We start from the raw sequence: 14,879 nt of genomic DNA on the forward strand, positions 1-14,879 counted from the left end.
TGACACATTTCTTGTTAAATCAGCCCATTAGAACTTCTTGATGGAAACAAAGTGTTTTGGTTTTTTTTAAGTTGGTATGTCTACTTCATACCAACAGAATTACAAAGAATTACATTCCCATCAGTTTATCATTGAAACAGTTTATCAGTCTAACATCTATCATGAATTGTTCATTCTAAATAGTAACTGTTTTTCTGTCTTAAGTAAAACACTTTTTTAAAAAAATTCCTACTGGACTAGTATACTGGCTACATTAGATAGTCCAGAGAGTTCATCAAAATGTTATTTCCAATCCCATTTTTGAATTTAATAAGTACTTCATTATGATGTGGATCACTGATTATTAATATTTATTTGCCATCAATAATATATAAAGTAAATATTACATCACCATACATAGCTTTTGTTTTTTCTGGAGGTTTTGTCAGTGCAAACATTAAGTGCTATTTATTTTGTGGCTCATTACCAGCCAAGTGCTGTAAAATGTTAAGTGTGCTAAGATAAAAGTCTACCATGTCACACGGAAGACTGTTGAATCCAGGGACCATTTCCAAAGAAAACGGGATAGAGACGCAAGAAAACTGACACTATTATAAATAATATAGCTTCCATGAAAGCAGAACATCACAATTTTAAAATGAACTACATCTCAGAAAATGTGAATGTTGAGATCTCAAAAACACTGTTATTTTAGGTTCAACAGTCTGATTTGTACAATTCACACGAACTGGCTTGGTATTTGCTGTAATTACTGTTACTGAGAAACAGACAGGTTGATGTGGAATGGTTTTCCTCGAGGGAAAGGAGCCTTGTTCTAATTTTCGCCAAGCGCAAATTAAACAACAGGCTTGCCTGCGGTGCTGGTGTGTGTGAGCTGCAGGGCCGCCGAGCGGGGACGGGGACTGTGGCTCGCCGGACCCGTCTCCCCCACGAGGCAGGACAGCTCTGAGGTTCTCCCGCCACAGCATCGCCCCCACTCACGGGCACGTGAGTGAGCGGTCCTGAATCAGTCACAACCCGCAGACCAGCGCATTCCTCTTCCACCTTTCTGGAGATACGCAGACTTTCAGCTGCTGCGTGACCAGGCCAAAGCCTGCCTGTGTTTTGTACCTTTGTATGTGACCTACTTTGTTTCACTTCCCCTCAAAGCCTGGTTTCTAGGACTGGCAGCCTAGCCCAGTGCCAAGGTACCTTGGTTCCTTTTTTAAATTTTACTCCTTCCCTCTGACAACCTGCAGCTTGTTCTCTCTGTGGGTCTATTTCTGTTTTGTTCTGCTTACTCATTTTTTTGTTGTTGTTGATTCCACACATAAGTGAAATCATGAGGGATTTGTCTTTCTCTGGTGTATTTCACTGAGCACAGACCAGCTTGTTCTGATGTGACAGCGACCGTGAGAACTGCGATCATTCCCGACACTTCACATCCACCTGACCACTTCTGGGCTTTGCTGAAGTCTGGGTTGAGGTCACAGTGCTTACTGTGTCACTTAAGTGGGTGCCATCCAGTGTGCGTCAGACCAGAAAAGTGACCAACGACCTCAGAGGTCACCTGGCAGCCCCTCCCTGTACCCACAAGGGACACAAGGTGTGGAAGTCCGGACGTCTTACCCTGCACAGGCCTCACAGTGTGACCGGGGTCCCCACGGTGGTCCCCATTTTCCAAGTGCCATGGGCCGTGCTGGGGGTTCTCCTACCATTTCTCACAAATGTGTAAGATTCAAAACCCCAGTTCATGGAGGGAGACGTGAGGCTCGGAGAAGTGAAATGGCAGAACTGATCGGAAACCCCGGTCTTCCTCTCACTCAAGAGCCGGCATCCTTTCCATAGGGTCTCGCGCCTGCACTAACCAAAAAAGGAATCCTTCTGAAATGCAAGACAGCATCCCAGACCCGTGGACAAATACTAGTGTGCGACGGGGAAGACACCACACTGTCCTGAGGCCACCGAACACCATCATGTTTAAAAGAGAAATTGCATGTTTAAAAGAGAAATTGCATTGCACCGGGCCAGTCCTGGTACCTTCCCATGCACCTTCGAAGTTCTGGGGTCTGGGTGCTGGTCAGTGAGCCTCCGGCTCGGCCGCATGCGCTGCCCTACAGCACACCGCTCACGGGCAATGGAGAGCAAAGATGGAGGAAGGGGGCCAGGCGGCGACTGAGTCACCAACTTGACCTCCACTGTATTGCTTCTCTGCTGCTGCTTCTTCCTGTCTGAGTCACCTCCTCTGGACTCCTGAAGGTGTCTGTCCGTCCCAGCCGTGACCCAAGAGGGGCAGGGGTTCTCCCTCTGAATCTCCTTAGGTGCGTGCAGCTCAGCCAGTTCAGAGTGCTGCTGGCCTCTACCAGTCTAATGGGATGTGTTCAGTTGCTTAAATTATTTTGAGGGAATGATTAGTAAACATACTCAGGGCCTCATTTCCAGATCAAAATTTCCTACCGTGGCACTTACAAAAAAAAACAAAACCCTTTGTAAATATCTTTTACGGAAATATTTACCCAGGACATTTTCTAAAGCCATAGGATTTAAAAGATAAAACAGATCTGGATTTGCACCACGCAGATTCCCTTTGGAAATTCTTAATAAAACGCAGATGTACAGAGAAGCGGCCAAGTTGTTAAGGGCTGCTGAGATCCAGACATCGCAGGTCAGCTTGCGGGCCCTCTCCGAATCCGCAGGCGCTCGCAGGCCACACCGCACGTCCCCGAGCTCACGCTCTGTTGCATTGTAACCACCTGGCCTCATTTCCAGGGCATTATCACCCACTTAGCATAATCTCCTGTAAGAAGCAGCAACAGTCTACAGTAGGAGACTGAACCCACGTGAGTGGGTTTGAGAGATCGTCAGTGGACCATGGACTTGACCTGCTACAGATGTGAGAAGCGCTCGCTTTCTTCCTACAAAAGATGGTCTTTCAGGAATAAAACTGAAAATGCATTCGAGCTTCCTTCACAGACCTGGAACAAGACGGATTTACAGACTTGGGAATCTTACAGCCTGCGGGTCGGAGCCCAGGGCTCAATGACTAAGCCTTTTCCTTACACGAACATTTGGGGGTGGGGGGGGAGGGGGAAGAGTTTAGCCTGTGAAGCTGAAATTCCTCCCTAAGCCCTGCTCAGTAGAGAGAGCACGATTAAAGCACAACGAATAAAAAGACAGAATAAAGTGCATTAGGTATAATATACACAGAGAAACCGATCTCCCATGCACAACGCATTCTTAAACATAAAAAGCAATTAAAATGCCCAAAACTAGCTTTCACTCCTAAAGGGTTCCTATTCGTTTCATAGCTATCTATCATAATCCACCATACACAAATCTCAAAGAAAATCCAAAATCAGGAGTAGATGCATTTCATGAATCCAGTGAGAAAACAGTTCCTACTTCTGGCATTAGCTCAGTGTTAAAAATAGTTTCCGACCAATCATAAAAGTATAACCTTTCATCCACTCTGTCGGAGAAAATACTGCTGACACACTAAAATCGCCTACTGAAATTCACTTTCACGTGGCAGCAGAGTGTGCTAGAAAATACCAAGTGCCCCCACGGAAACTCGGAACAAACAGCCTCCCAACTCCACGTAGCTGGTCGAGGCGAGTTCTCAGCAGCTACTTCTGCGCATGAGCATGCCGGGCACTCACGCTGCCCTTCCTTCCTGGACAGTAACCGCCCCAGCGCTGTTCCACGGGTGCCCACCATGACCTCGGCAGAGGCCCAGGCGGCCCTGAGAGCCCCGAGCTTCCGTGTGTGTGAGGCGGTCTGGCCTCATCTTTGGGGAAAAGAGGGACAAGGCATCTGACCAGTGGGGACCACGGGTTCCGTGCCTGTACCTTTCGCTGTTCTTTTTGCCACTAGAAGAGCTGCTGGTGGAGCCCGTGCGGTTCCGGTTGCCTTTGGGGTCTCCGTAGCTTTCCCTGCGGCCGCCGGGAGACACGCGTTCAGAAGAGCTGGTCCGCTTGATGGTGCTGGAGTGAGAGGCAAACGACAAGGAGGCCCTTAACAGAGCGATTTTATTTCACGGCCAAGTGTAAAATACATGCACAGAGCATCATGTCTCCACACTTATGTTTAAAAGACAGATTGGCCCTGGCTGGTGTGACTCAGTGGATGGAGTGCAGCCTGTGAACCGAGAGGTCGCCAGTTCGATTCCCAGTCAGGGCACATGCCTGGGTTTCTGGCCAGGTCCCCAGTAGGGGGCGCATGAGAGGCAGCCACACATTGATGTTTCTCTCCCTCCCCTTCTCTCTGAAAGTAAATAAATAAGAAATCTTTGAAAGACAGATTGGTTCTCAAGACCTAACTACAGAGATCAAAAAACTTTTCAGAATTTCACTTGGACTCAGTGTCTCCCCCACTGCTCTTGTAACCATGGTGATCAGCACAGGTCAAAGTCACAGAGGAAGCTGAAAGGTAAGAACCCCCACAAGGCGGTGTGAGAGAACCTCGAGGGCTTAGCAGGGCGTGACCCTGCGCTTGAGTAGGCCTCAGCTTAGACCAGTGGTGCTCAACCAGGGGCAACTCTGCCCCCAGGGGCAAGTGGCAATGTCCGGAGACATTTTTGGTTGTCACAGCTGGGGGAGAGGGCTACCACTGGCATCTGGTGGACGGAGGCCAGGGATGCTGCTCCCTCCCCAGTGACGCCCAGGACGGCCCTACGACAAGGCTGGATCCAGCCCCGAGCATCAGTCGTGCTGATACTGGAGAACTTTGGTCTGAAGGCTCATGTGGGACAAACACAGAGTGCCACGGGAGGTGACACAGCATGCCACCCTGTGCGCGATGCCCCACGGAGGAGTGATGCCCACACTGGCCCTGAGCAATCTTCTGTGGACTTTTTGATAAGTGGGAGAAGGGACACTGAGACAGATGGTGAGACCAGTAGGGCCACGTGATTTGAGCCATTTGCAGCCAGCTGGGAAGTCAAAGGATCCTATCTTCCCTGACCACGGACACTTGAGAGCAAATGGTTTACACCTTGGCTCCCTGACCAAAGAGTAAACGGCCGGTCAGGGAGATAGACAGCAGACGCCAATTAGTGCCGGTGGAACCCAAGGGCGGGGCAAGTCAGGGTAATAAATAACAAAGAAAAACCCAATTAAAACCCCAAACCCAAGATAGAGGTAAAGCTGACCAGAAACTGACCCTGGTGTGTCAGCACAGTAACAAACACACCTGGGAAGCTGAGGAATATTCTGTGCAGACCCTCCCTGAGGACCTCCGTCAGGGCTCTGGCCTTTAGAAGACAGATGAGAACCCTTCGAACAAAGGACCCGGCCCCAGGCTCTCTCTGGAGCACACCCTCCCCATTCTTACCCCTTCCTCAGGCATGAACTTAATTGATCCTCAACTCTAAGGGGTCCCCCGAGACCTGCAGGCTGGGGAGCAGCGGGCTGTGGCGGTGCCAGCCCGTCCTGGGCTAATCCCGGGAACCTGTCTCCAGGCCCCTTCTCTCCGACTTTCGGTGAGTGACAGCAGTCCCACTCCGCCCACTTCTGTCTCGGTGACTTCCACGTCTTGGGGAGCCCCCACGACCCCACGGGACTCACTTCCTTCTCACGACGTTTCTAGGGAGCCAAAGCAGAGTACCGCCTGGTCACCCCCCGCTGCTTCTCCTGTCCCAAGTCCTTCCTCTGTCTCCAGCTTTAGTGCACATACTCCCAAAGCGTCCTGGATTCGAGCTGTGAAATCGTTCCTGCACGAAGAGCCCACACACTACTGGCCGGCCCGGCCCCTTTCCAGGGACAGGGTGGCTGGAAACCCGGGGGTCTGTCTGGGGAAGACCCCGGAAGGCTGAGTTTCTGGGAGAGGTAAGGGCTTGCACGTGCTGTAATGACGCAGTGGGAGGCACCGGCCCACAAGCAGTCACAGAGCTGGGTGGGGGTGTGGGCCGCCCGTGCCGCTCCTGGAGCATGTAACTGTGTTACCCGTATCCCTGCAAAGTTTTGAAGTTTTCATCATCGGCCACACATTTCTTGAGATCTTGCCTCATTTATTGTTCTTGTGAATTTAGTGGCATAGAAGCTTGATAAATATCTATTAAATGAAGGGACACAAAGCACTTTAATTTAGCACCTGCTCTAGAATGAAGAAGGAAGAAGGGAGAATAGGCGGGTGGGTGCAGTGGAGGTGTGTGTGTGGGGGGATAATCATGCACGCCTGCGACCCAGGTATGGCTCAGAGCAGGAACCGTCCAGCTGGTGGTCACTGAACCACAGATGTGGAGGGAATCCCCACATGAGGACAGGAAACTGTCTGGGAGTGGGTGGTAGCGGAGAACCCAGAGAGATGGGAGGAAGGAACAAGGAGAGTGGCTGGCGGCCCAGACCAAGAAAAAAGGGCAGGACCGGCCAGGGTGCCTGGGATGGAGGAGAGATGACTGGGCTTCCTGGGTGGGGTGGACGGGGGGACCGTGGTCCCAGGGCTGACCAGCAGCTCCCTCACCTCCACAGTTACAGGTCAGACCGAGCAAGGGCTCGCATGCGCAGGGCTCCTGCGGCCTCCGGGGCTGCACCTCGGTGGCCACCGTCCCCCCTCTGCCTTTACTCTCGGTTCCTGCTCAGTCTGTTCCTTCCTTTGGGCCCACGTGCCATCCTTCTTCCTTTGCAACTTCCATCTCATCTCTTGGCCTGTTTTTAAAAACCACATGGCGTCCTGGCCTTTGAACACCAGTTCGCTGAGTGAGTGAGCAACACAAACGAAAGGACCCAAACCGTGCGGGTCTGAGTGAGCTTTCTGCGCAGTCCCGTCGGTGACGAGGAGGCTCTGATTCACAGCCCCTGAGTCTTCCAGCCGGGACCAGCACGGGCGTGCCTTAAGGTCAAAATGTGAATTTTTAGAACAGTCAATTTGGGGACAAGGAAATTACAGATCTTAGGAGAACATGACATTTCTGAGATTTTGGACTGAAGTCTTACAATTACAGAAACCTTTGTGCTTAAAGTTCAGGATTTTCCAAAGACGACAAACTTCAAGCTATCGTGACGTGGCAGGTCATTCTGTGCCAATCATTCAAGGCTCTTAGGTCCCCGGTCCCCAGGCATCCTACCCCCAGGGTCCTTGTGGGAGTTCATGGCAAGTTCCTAGCAACTGAAAGACTGGGAGGGGGTGGGGGAGGTTGAAGAGGGGACAAAGGGCGTAAATGGGTGATGGAAGGAGACTTTGTGCACACACGATTCAATATGCAAATGATGCATTACAGGACCGTACACCTGAACCCTAATAATTTTACTAACCGGTGTCTCTCCAATACATTCAATTCAAATTAAAAACTAACCAACAGAGTCCTGGAGTGTTTCAGGTAGTGGTGAAGTTAGTGGTGGAGTCCCATGCCTTGAACAGCACGCCCTTCCGCTGCCTGTCCTTGCTGTGTGGGCTGCCCCTTTAAGAGGCAGAGGAGCCAGCTGACGTCTTACAAGACCAGGTGGCACTGCTGACTCGCTGGGCGATCTCAGACAAGTTCCCAAAACTCTAGTCTCAGCGTCCTCACCCAAACATTGAAATGAAAAAATTCAACCTCTCAGCTGGATGAAATGACCTGAAAAAACCAGGAAAATAGATGCCCATTCGGCAAACAGGAGTCCCCGATCCCTGCTCCGGGTCCCTGTTACAGACAGACTCTCCTTGCAAAGTAGAGAAAGTGGGGATGGTCCCTAAAGTCCCTCCCAGCTCAAATACTCCGTCACGTAGAAAGTGCTGGGAAAACTATAAATAAACATTTATAGAAAGCACCCTTAAAGAGCTGAAAGCCAAGTTTTCAGGGGTTAACACTCAACCTGGCGGTCGGAAGAGTCAGTGGGGAGCATTAACGAAAGACACCACAGCGCAGCCGCAGTGAGCGGCACTGAGGACTCTGCTTAACACCACCTGACGTAAACTCACAAAGCCCCCCGCAGAAGTATCCTCGCCCCAGTGCACAGCTGAGGAAACCAATTGGGGAATGAAGCCACTCACCGGGCCCCCCGCAAGGCCCACCTGCAGTTAGTGAGACACGGCAGCACTGGAATTTTGAGGACCTGCTGAATGTCTAAAAATCCCACAGGTGCCAATAATCAATACAGGACATGAGACGTGGTGAACAGGAGGCACTGGGAAAGGTCTCCAGCTGGGGTGTTAGAGGGGAGGGGAGGCAGCCAGGGTCACGGACGAGAGGGACACGCTTCGCCTGGCTGAGCGTCTGCTCGGTCCACCCGCAGTGAGAAGACTCACAGAGCCGCCCAGAAGCAGAGCAGCCGACGTGGGAGTGCAACCCCACAAGCTGGAACTCGCCTCCACACGGAAACGGAAACGGAAACGCACCGTGGTTTGCATACACAGGCCTGCATATAATCCATCACAGCTCTTCCCATACGCCTGTCACTCACACATTTGCATTGAAATGTAAAACTGTTTTTTTAAAAAAAAAATCTGGCATTGTTGTATAGACAGAAAAAACAAGACATTTCCTTTTGAGAGCCAAGCGCTCTTATGAATGAAAGAGGATTTACTAGGACCCAGAGTGAAGGTCAGAAAACAAAGATTGAAGACAAGACGGGGGTAGCCAGAGGGAATGATTCTGCAGAGCCACCGTGAGCAGTCTCCCAAAGCAATCATCGGGGCTATCAGAGAAGTCACGCCCCCTGGGCACAGCAAGTGAGGAGGACCGCTCTTCTGGCTTTGAGGTCCCACAGACATCCTGGGGGGTGGGTAGAAATGCCAGGTACCAGCATTTCCTCTTCTTCCTCCTGCTCTCTGCTACCCTCCCAGACCAAAGACCCAAGTCCTGAACATTTTACAGTTGTATCTCCACCCAGTGGGCTTGGCCAATATAAACTACATTTAGACAGAATGAAATTTCTGCTGTACAGCTCGGTGACCAGGATAAAGTGGAGATCTTTTTTTCTTATGATCTGATAACTCTAAGTGTAATAAGCTATAATCATGTCTTCCTTTTGTATGTGACTTAGAACCAAGAACTGGTTTTCCAAAACTTTGCAAAATGATCCCAAATTCTTTACAGTAGAGAAAACAGAAATCTGACAGGCAGCTAGTCTGTGTGGTCACAGATTCTCTGATGACATCACAGCAGCCGGGGCATCCAACACTAGAGTGAAACAAGGACTCACTCAACAAACACTCACGAGGCATCTCCCGCACACCAGGCACTATGCCAAGCCCTGGGAGCCCACCAGGGGACCAGGACTCACCTGGCCTCTGTCCTACAAGGTGTGAGTAAATCTACCGGGCCCAGAGCACGTGCCTCAGTGATTAGGAAATGCTCTTACTTTACACTGTCTCCAGACGTATCTCTGTGGCAAAAACGAAGTAATTTCCAAAGAAGCCTGGTGACCTTAGAGAACCTGACAGATGCCAAGAGGCTGTTTTTCCTGCCACAAGAAGCCGACTACCTGAGCCCAGGGAGGAGTGGGCGTCACTGCTGATGAAGGGGTAGGTGTTGACTCGTCGTCTCCGGTCTGCTTTGCGAACCGACCCCGGGCACGAATCTGAGGCCTACATTTCAAGGGGTCTCAATGATAAAAGTATTAGAAGGAGTCATTTTGTAAAAACCAACAGTAGATTTTGTTGTCCTATTCTTCAAACTGTGAACGATACTTGTCTGGCTTTGGCGCATCCATGAAAGCTGTGTTTCTAGCGAGGGCGACTCTTTCTCCGAAGGACGGCCAGCTGCCTGTGTGGGTGCAGCGGGAGCTGTTGACCGTCCTGTCTCACGCTCGGAGCTGAGCGGGTTTCAAATAATGCTCCCTTTTTGTGCCCGTCTGGTTGTCCTGATCTCTCTGCTCACAGCTCTGCCCTATTGTGAAACTCCACTTAGGGACGGGGAGACCGAGCGACTATCTCTGTGTGGAGCTCGTGGAAATGCTATTCTATTGTCAGCCTTGGCACCCCCACTGCGCAAGGCAGGACCTACAACAGTCTTCCCCATTGTCCGCCCACTCTCCTTTGACTAACGGAGACAAAGCTTCTCCCAAGGGGTCCAAATCCAGCCCCCAATCGAAGGCTTAATTGGCAACACAAAGCTCGACCACCAGGTCCTGGACACTCTCCAAAGGGGGTTTTGTTCTTAAGCACCAGGCTGGAAACCCCCAGGGAACAGAAAACGAACACGTACCCATCCATCCGCACGCCACAGATACCCCAGCTGCGTGAATCTGGAACTCTGATTACAGGAAACTTCTACACGGTTGTAAACATTTTGGAAGTGCTTGCAAGTTGGTTTTAATCCTAAATTTACGATGCCTGGTTGGCTCTCTGTTTTTGAAATTCTCTCCTAATGAGTGGTCTACAGGAACTTTACAAATACAGAGTGACAGTCCGACGCTGGTGGATTTACAACTTCCAAACAGATGGCAACAGACATTCGTGGGAGCCCGTACATGCCAAGGCGGGGGGGGGTGGGACACAAGTGATTCACTATACTCTGCACTAGAAACCAAGACTCCCAGACCCTCAGTCTAGAATCTATGTATTTATAATTGGCAGCTGGGTAATAACTTCCCACATTTTACTTTTTCTTTGCTCTGAAAAAATTTTATTTTATTTTTATAAGTTCTAAATATATAAAGAGGTATGAATTATAAAATTCTATTTTCTTCAGGAAAAAAGAAAATCTCACTTTCTTCACTATCTGCTACTTCAAGCAACTTACTCTTAAATAACCAATGGGCAAAGAAAAAATTGCTAGAGAATTTAGAAGATATGCCCTGACCTGTGTAGTTGAGTTGGTTGTCCTGCAAAAGCAAAAGGTCGCCGGTTCAATTCCCAGTCAGGACACATGCCTGGGTTGCAGGTTCAGTCCCCAGCCCATGTGTGTGTGAGAGGCAACCAATCAATGTTCCTTTCTCACATCGATTTTATCTCCAGCTCTTTCTCCCTCCCTTCACCTCTCTCTAAAAATGAATAAATAAAATCTTAGGGAGAAAAAGAGAATTTAGAGAACACCTGGAGACAAATGAAAATGAAAACAAAAAATACCAAAACTTATGGGATGTGAAGAAAATAGAACTAAGAAGGAAGTTTATAGCCATAAACACCTACATTAAAAAGAAAAAAGATCTCAAATGAACAACCTATCTTTACACCTCATGGAAGTATAAAAAGAAAAAAAACAAACCAAACCAAAAGTTTGCAGAAGTGAAGAGATAATAAAGAGTACAGCGGAGCTAAGTGAAATAGAAAACAGAAAAACCGTTTTTAAAAATCAGTGAAACCAAGAATCTTTTTAAAGATGAACAAAATTGACAAAGTCCTCTGCTAGACTAAGAAAAAAGAGCAAAGACTCAGCAAAAATTAGAAATGGAATGGGAGCTATCAGAACTGATTCACAGAAATAAAAAGGATTCTGAGAGACTGCCGTGAAGGAACCCGTGCTGATGAACCAACAGCACGGAGGACGTGGATGAACTCCTTGATATGCACGACCTACCAAGACTGAATCACAACCAATAAAAACTCTGCACACACCTGCAATTGGAAGGACACAGAAGTGCTATGAAAAATCTCCCAACAAAGAGAATCCCAGGACCAGATGGCACCACTGGTGAGTTCTACCGGACCTTTAAGAGGAAGTAATCCCCATCCTCTTCCAACTGCCCACAGACCTGCAGGGGAACACTCACCATCGCGTCCCGCAAGGCCAGCGTCACTCTAGCAGCAAAACCAGGCAAAGCTCTAAGAAGCACAGACCAACACCCCTGACAAACACCGATGCAAAAATCCGCAACAAGGCGAAACCAAACTGAACAGTGCATTAAACTAATTATAACACCACGACCAAGAGGGATTCACGCTGGGAATGCAAGGATGGTTCGATGTAATGAAAATCAATGCAACCATCACGTTAGCAGAATGGAAAATCAATCTGTGTGATACATCACATTAACAGGATGAAGGACAAATAAGAAATGTTTTCTTGATCGATGAAGAAAAAGTACTTGACAAAATTCAACATCTTTTCATGTTGAAAATACTCAGCAAGCTAGAGACAGAAGGAAACTACCGTAACATAATAAAAAGCCATATATGAGAAGCCCACAGCTGGTGTCGTGCTCACTGGTGAGAGAGCAGAAGCTTTTCCTTCAAAAACAGGAACAGAGCAGGGACACCCACTCTGACCACCGCTACTCAACAGTTCTACTTACTGGAGGTCTTACCAGTACAGTCAGACAAAAAAAAGAAGTAAAAAGCACCCAAATTAGAAAGGAAGAAGTTATTTCTGCTTGCAGATGACATAATCTTATCTGTAAAAAAACACTAAAGATTCACCCTGGCTGGTGAGCCTTAGTGGATTGAATGCCAGCCTGTGAACCAAAGGGTCTCTGGTTTGATGCCCAGTCAGGGCACAGGCCTGGGTTGTGGGCCAGGTCCCCAGTTAGGGGCGCATGAGAAGCAGCCACAGATTGATGTTTCTCTCTCTCTCTTTGGCCCTCCTTTCCCCTCTCTCTAAAAATAAATAAATAAAATCTTTAAAAAAACACTAAAGATTCTCACACACAAAAGATTTAAAACTAATAAGCAATCTTAGCGAAGTTGCAGATATAAAAACCAACACACAAAAATCAGTTGCATTTCTATAAACTAACAATTCCAAAAGGAAATTTACAGGCTTTAATCAGATGGGAGATGGCAAAGTGTCATAGGAAGAGGAAGACCTAGTTTAACCCCCGAGGTGGCTCTGCCTTCAGGGTCTACCCAAGGCCCTCGTGCCTACCTTTTGGGTGTCGCCGTCACAGCCGTGTCTTTCCTGGTCCCGGAGGGGGACGGCAGAGAGCCGCTTGGTTTCTTTGGTAACACAGTGCCATTGTTGACGGTGGTTCTCAGAGGCAGGGCCTGCACCAGTGGTCTTGCTGTAAGACAAGTGGGAAAGGACTTCAGGATGCGCCCCTTGTCGAGGTAACTCTTCAGGACATGCGGGGAGGAGCTGGCTTCTACCAGTGGAAGAATGGACAAAGGTGCCGCGGCAACTCAACAGCGATTTCTAACATGGGGTGCTGGCACACTGAACCTTGACATCCACCTTCACTGCAAATGGACCACAGACTTAAGTGTAAAATGTGAAACTATAAAACTTCTCGATGAACACACTGGAGAAAGCTGTGGGGATGACTTTCCAGATACAACACCAAGAACACAATCTAGGAAAGAAAAAATTGACAGCTTGGACCTCACTGACATCATAACAGCTCTGCTCTGTGAAAAAGCCTTTATCAAAGGGGTGAAAAGACAAGTCACAGACTTGGAGAAAATATCTGCCAATCACATAGCTGGTAAAGGATCTGAATAATATTAAAAAAAACTCTAAAAACTCAACAGTGAGAAAACAAACAGCCCAATTAAAAAAAAACAGGCAAAAGATCTGAACAGACCACCCCCCCCCACCCCCCCCCCACACACNGCCAACCAAAGAAGATACGCAGATGGCAAATGAGCAGATGAAGAGATGCTTGGCATCTTCTGTCACTAGGGAAACACAAATTAAAACAATAATGGGACATCTCGATATACCTATTAGGATGGCCAAACTCCAAAAGACAAAGGACCGACTTCTGGCCAGGACTTGGAGCAAGAGGAACTCACTCGCTGCTGGTGCGAGAGCAGAGCTGCACCGTCGCTTTGGGAGGGAGCTGGCCATCGCTAAATACAGTCTTACCACGCAACCCAGCCACGGATGGGAAAACATGTTAATGTGAAATCTGCATTTAATATTTACAACAACCGAAGCAACCCAGATGTCCTTCAGTCCATTTGTACAACGGAATATGATACAACAGAAAAGGGAAGGAACCAGCCCGCACAACCAGCGGACGAGTCTGCATTCACGCTGCTGAGAAAAGGCATTATGTGGCCTTTTCTGGGTCACCACTGCATTCTTTTCCTCCGGGCCTGGTGTGCCTAGCACGCTCGGACTGGCAGCCCACGGCGGGCAAGACCCCCTGGGCCCATTCTCCTAATTAGGCTGAAGTTAGTCTATAAATGCTCTCAGGACATCTCCTCCGCTCCGAAATCTACGACCCTAGTCCACGTGAGGAGGGCATTCTGAAGGAACGCCAGGTTCCCGTGGACCTAGACAGGCTCTCATACTCACAGGCCACCGGAAGTGGAAGGGGAAGAGCCGCCGGGTGGAAGTGGACGGCCCCGGTTGGGGGTGGGTGGAGGCAGAGACCCAGTCAATCGTGTGGAACCTATGGCCAACAGTGACTCTGCACACTGGTTCACAGACTGTCCCCATGGGTCACCGAGAGTAAAACCCCCGCAGACTCCACAGGTTGGCAACTGAAATCTCCGCTCTCAGGTATTTGGAATCTGAGGTCTAAATGTCCACAGTTAGGCCTGCAACGAAAAGTGCACCTTCCCGAATGGTGGGACTGGAGCGACCAGACTTCAGAAAGTGCTATGCGCTTATAATACATTTTCACAACTACAGCTGATATAAATGCGGAAATTCCAGTATAGCTAGTCAAATCCACTAACCTTAACATATTGACATCTTAAATATTTGACTTGGTTTGAATAATCCTAATTTACATAATATTGCTCAGAGGGTGCACAGCAAAGCAACACGGAGGGCGGAAGGAATCCACCCCTACGTGCAGCCAGGCCTCCAGGTCCACACCCAGATTTTCCTACGCCAGCTGGGTGACCTGGGGCAACTTATTCCTTCTCCTCCAGGCTGCTTCCGTATCTGTAAAACGGGCATAACCATACCCCCCTCAAAGGGTGGTGGAGAGGCGAAAGGAGCTAATGCATATCCAAAACCTCTGTTGCAAAGTCCAGCACTCAGTCAACCAACGACCAGCAGCCACAGTGTTATGGTAAATGCCAGGGTTACGTGCTAGTGCAGCAGAGGCTGAATGACCAAGGAGAATCCACGGCTGCTTTCGACAGCAGCC

The 14,879-nt window shown here is 48.9% G+C and overlaps 1 protein-coding gene across 4 annotated transcripts in view; it reads right to left on the reverse strand.

Moving 5' to 3' along the window:
- Positions 1 to 14,879, reverse strand: part of EML1 (EMAP like 1) — a 143,147-nt gene that overhangs the window by 36,403 nt on the left and 91,865 nt on the right. For all 4 annotated transcript variants that reach the window (XM_037031193.1, XM_037031194.1, XM_037031195.1 and 1 more), the window contains exons 3-4: positions 12,701 to 12,836; positions 3,828 to 3,962 (exon numbers count right to left, since the gene is read on the reverse strand). In XM_037031193.1, the coding sequence (XP_036887088.1) occupies positions 3,828 to 3,962; positions 12,701 to 12,836 (271 nt within the window). The remainder of the gene's footprint in view (positions 1 to 3,827; positions 3,963 to 12,700; positions 12,837 to 14,879) is intronic.

This window comes from Sturnira hondurensis, unplaced genomic scaffold (genome assembly GCF_014824575.4).
Source record: "Sturnira hondurensis isolate 20B ecotype Veracruz unplaced genomic scaffold, ASM1482457v3 Scaffold0021143, whole genome shotgun sequence".
Classification (NCBI taxonomy): Eukaryota; Metazoa; Chordata; class Mammalia; order Chiroptera; family Phyllostomidae; genus Sturnira; species Sturnira hondurensis.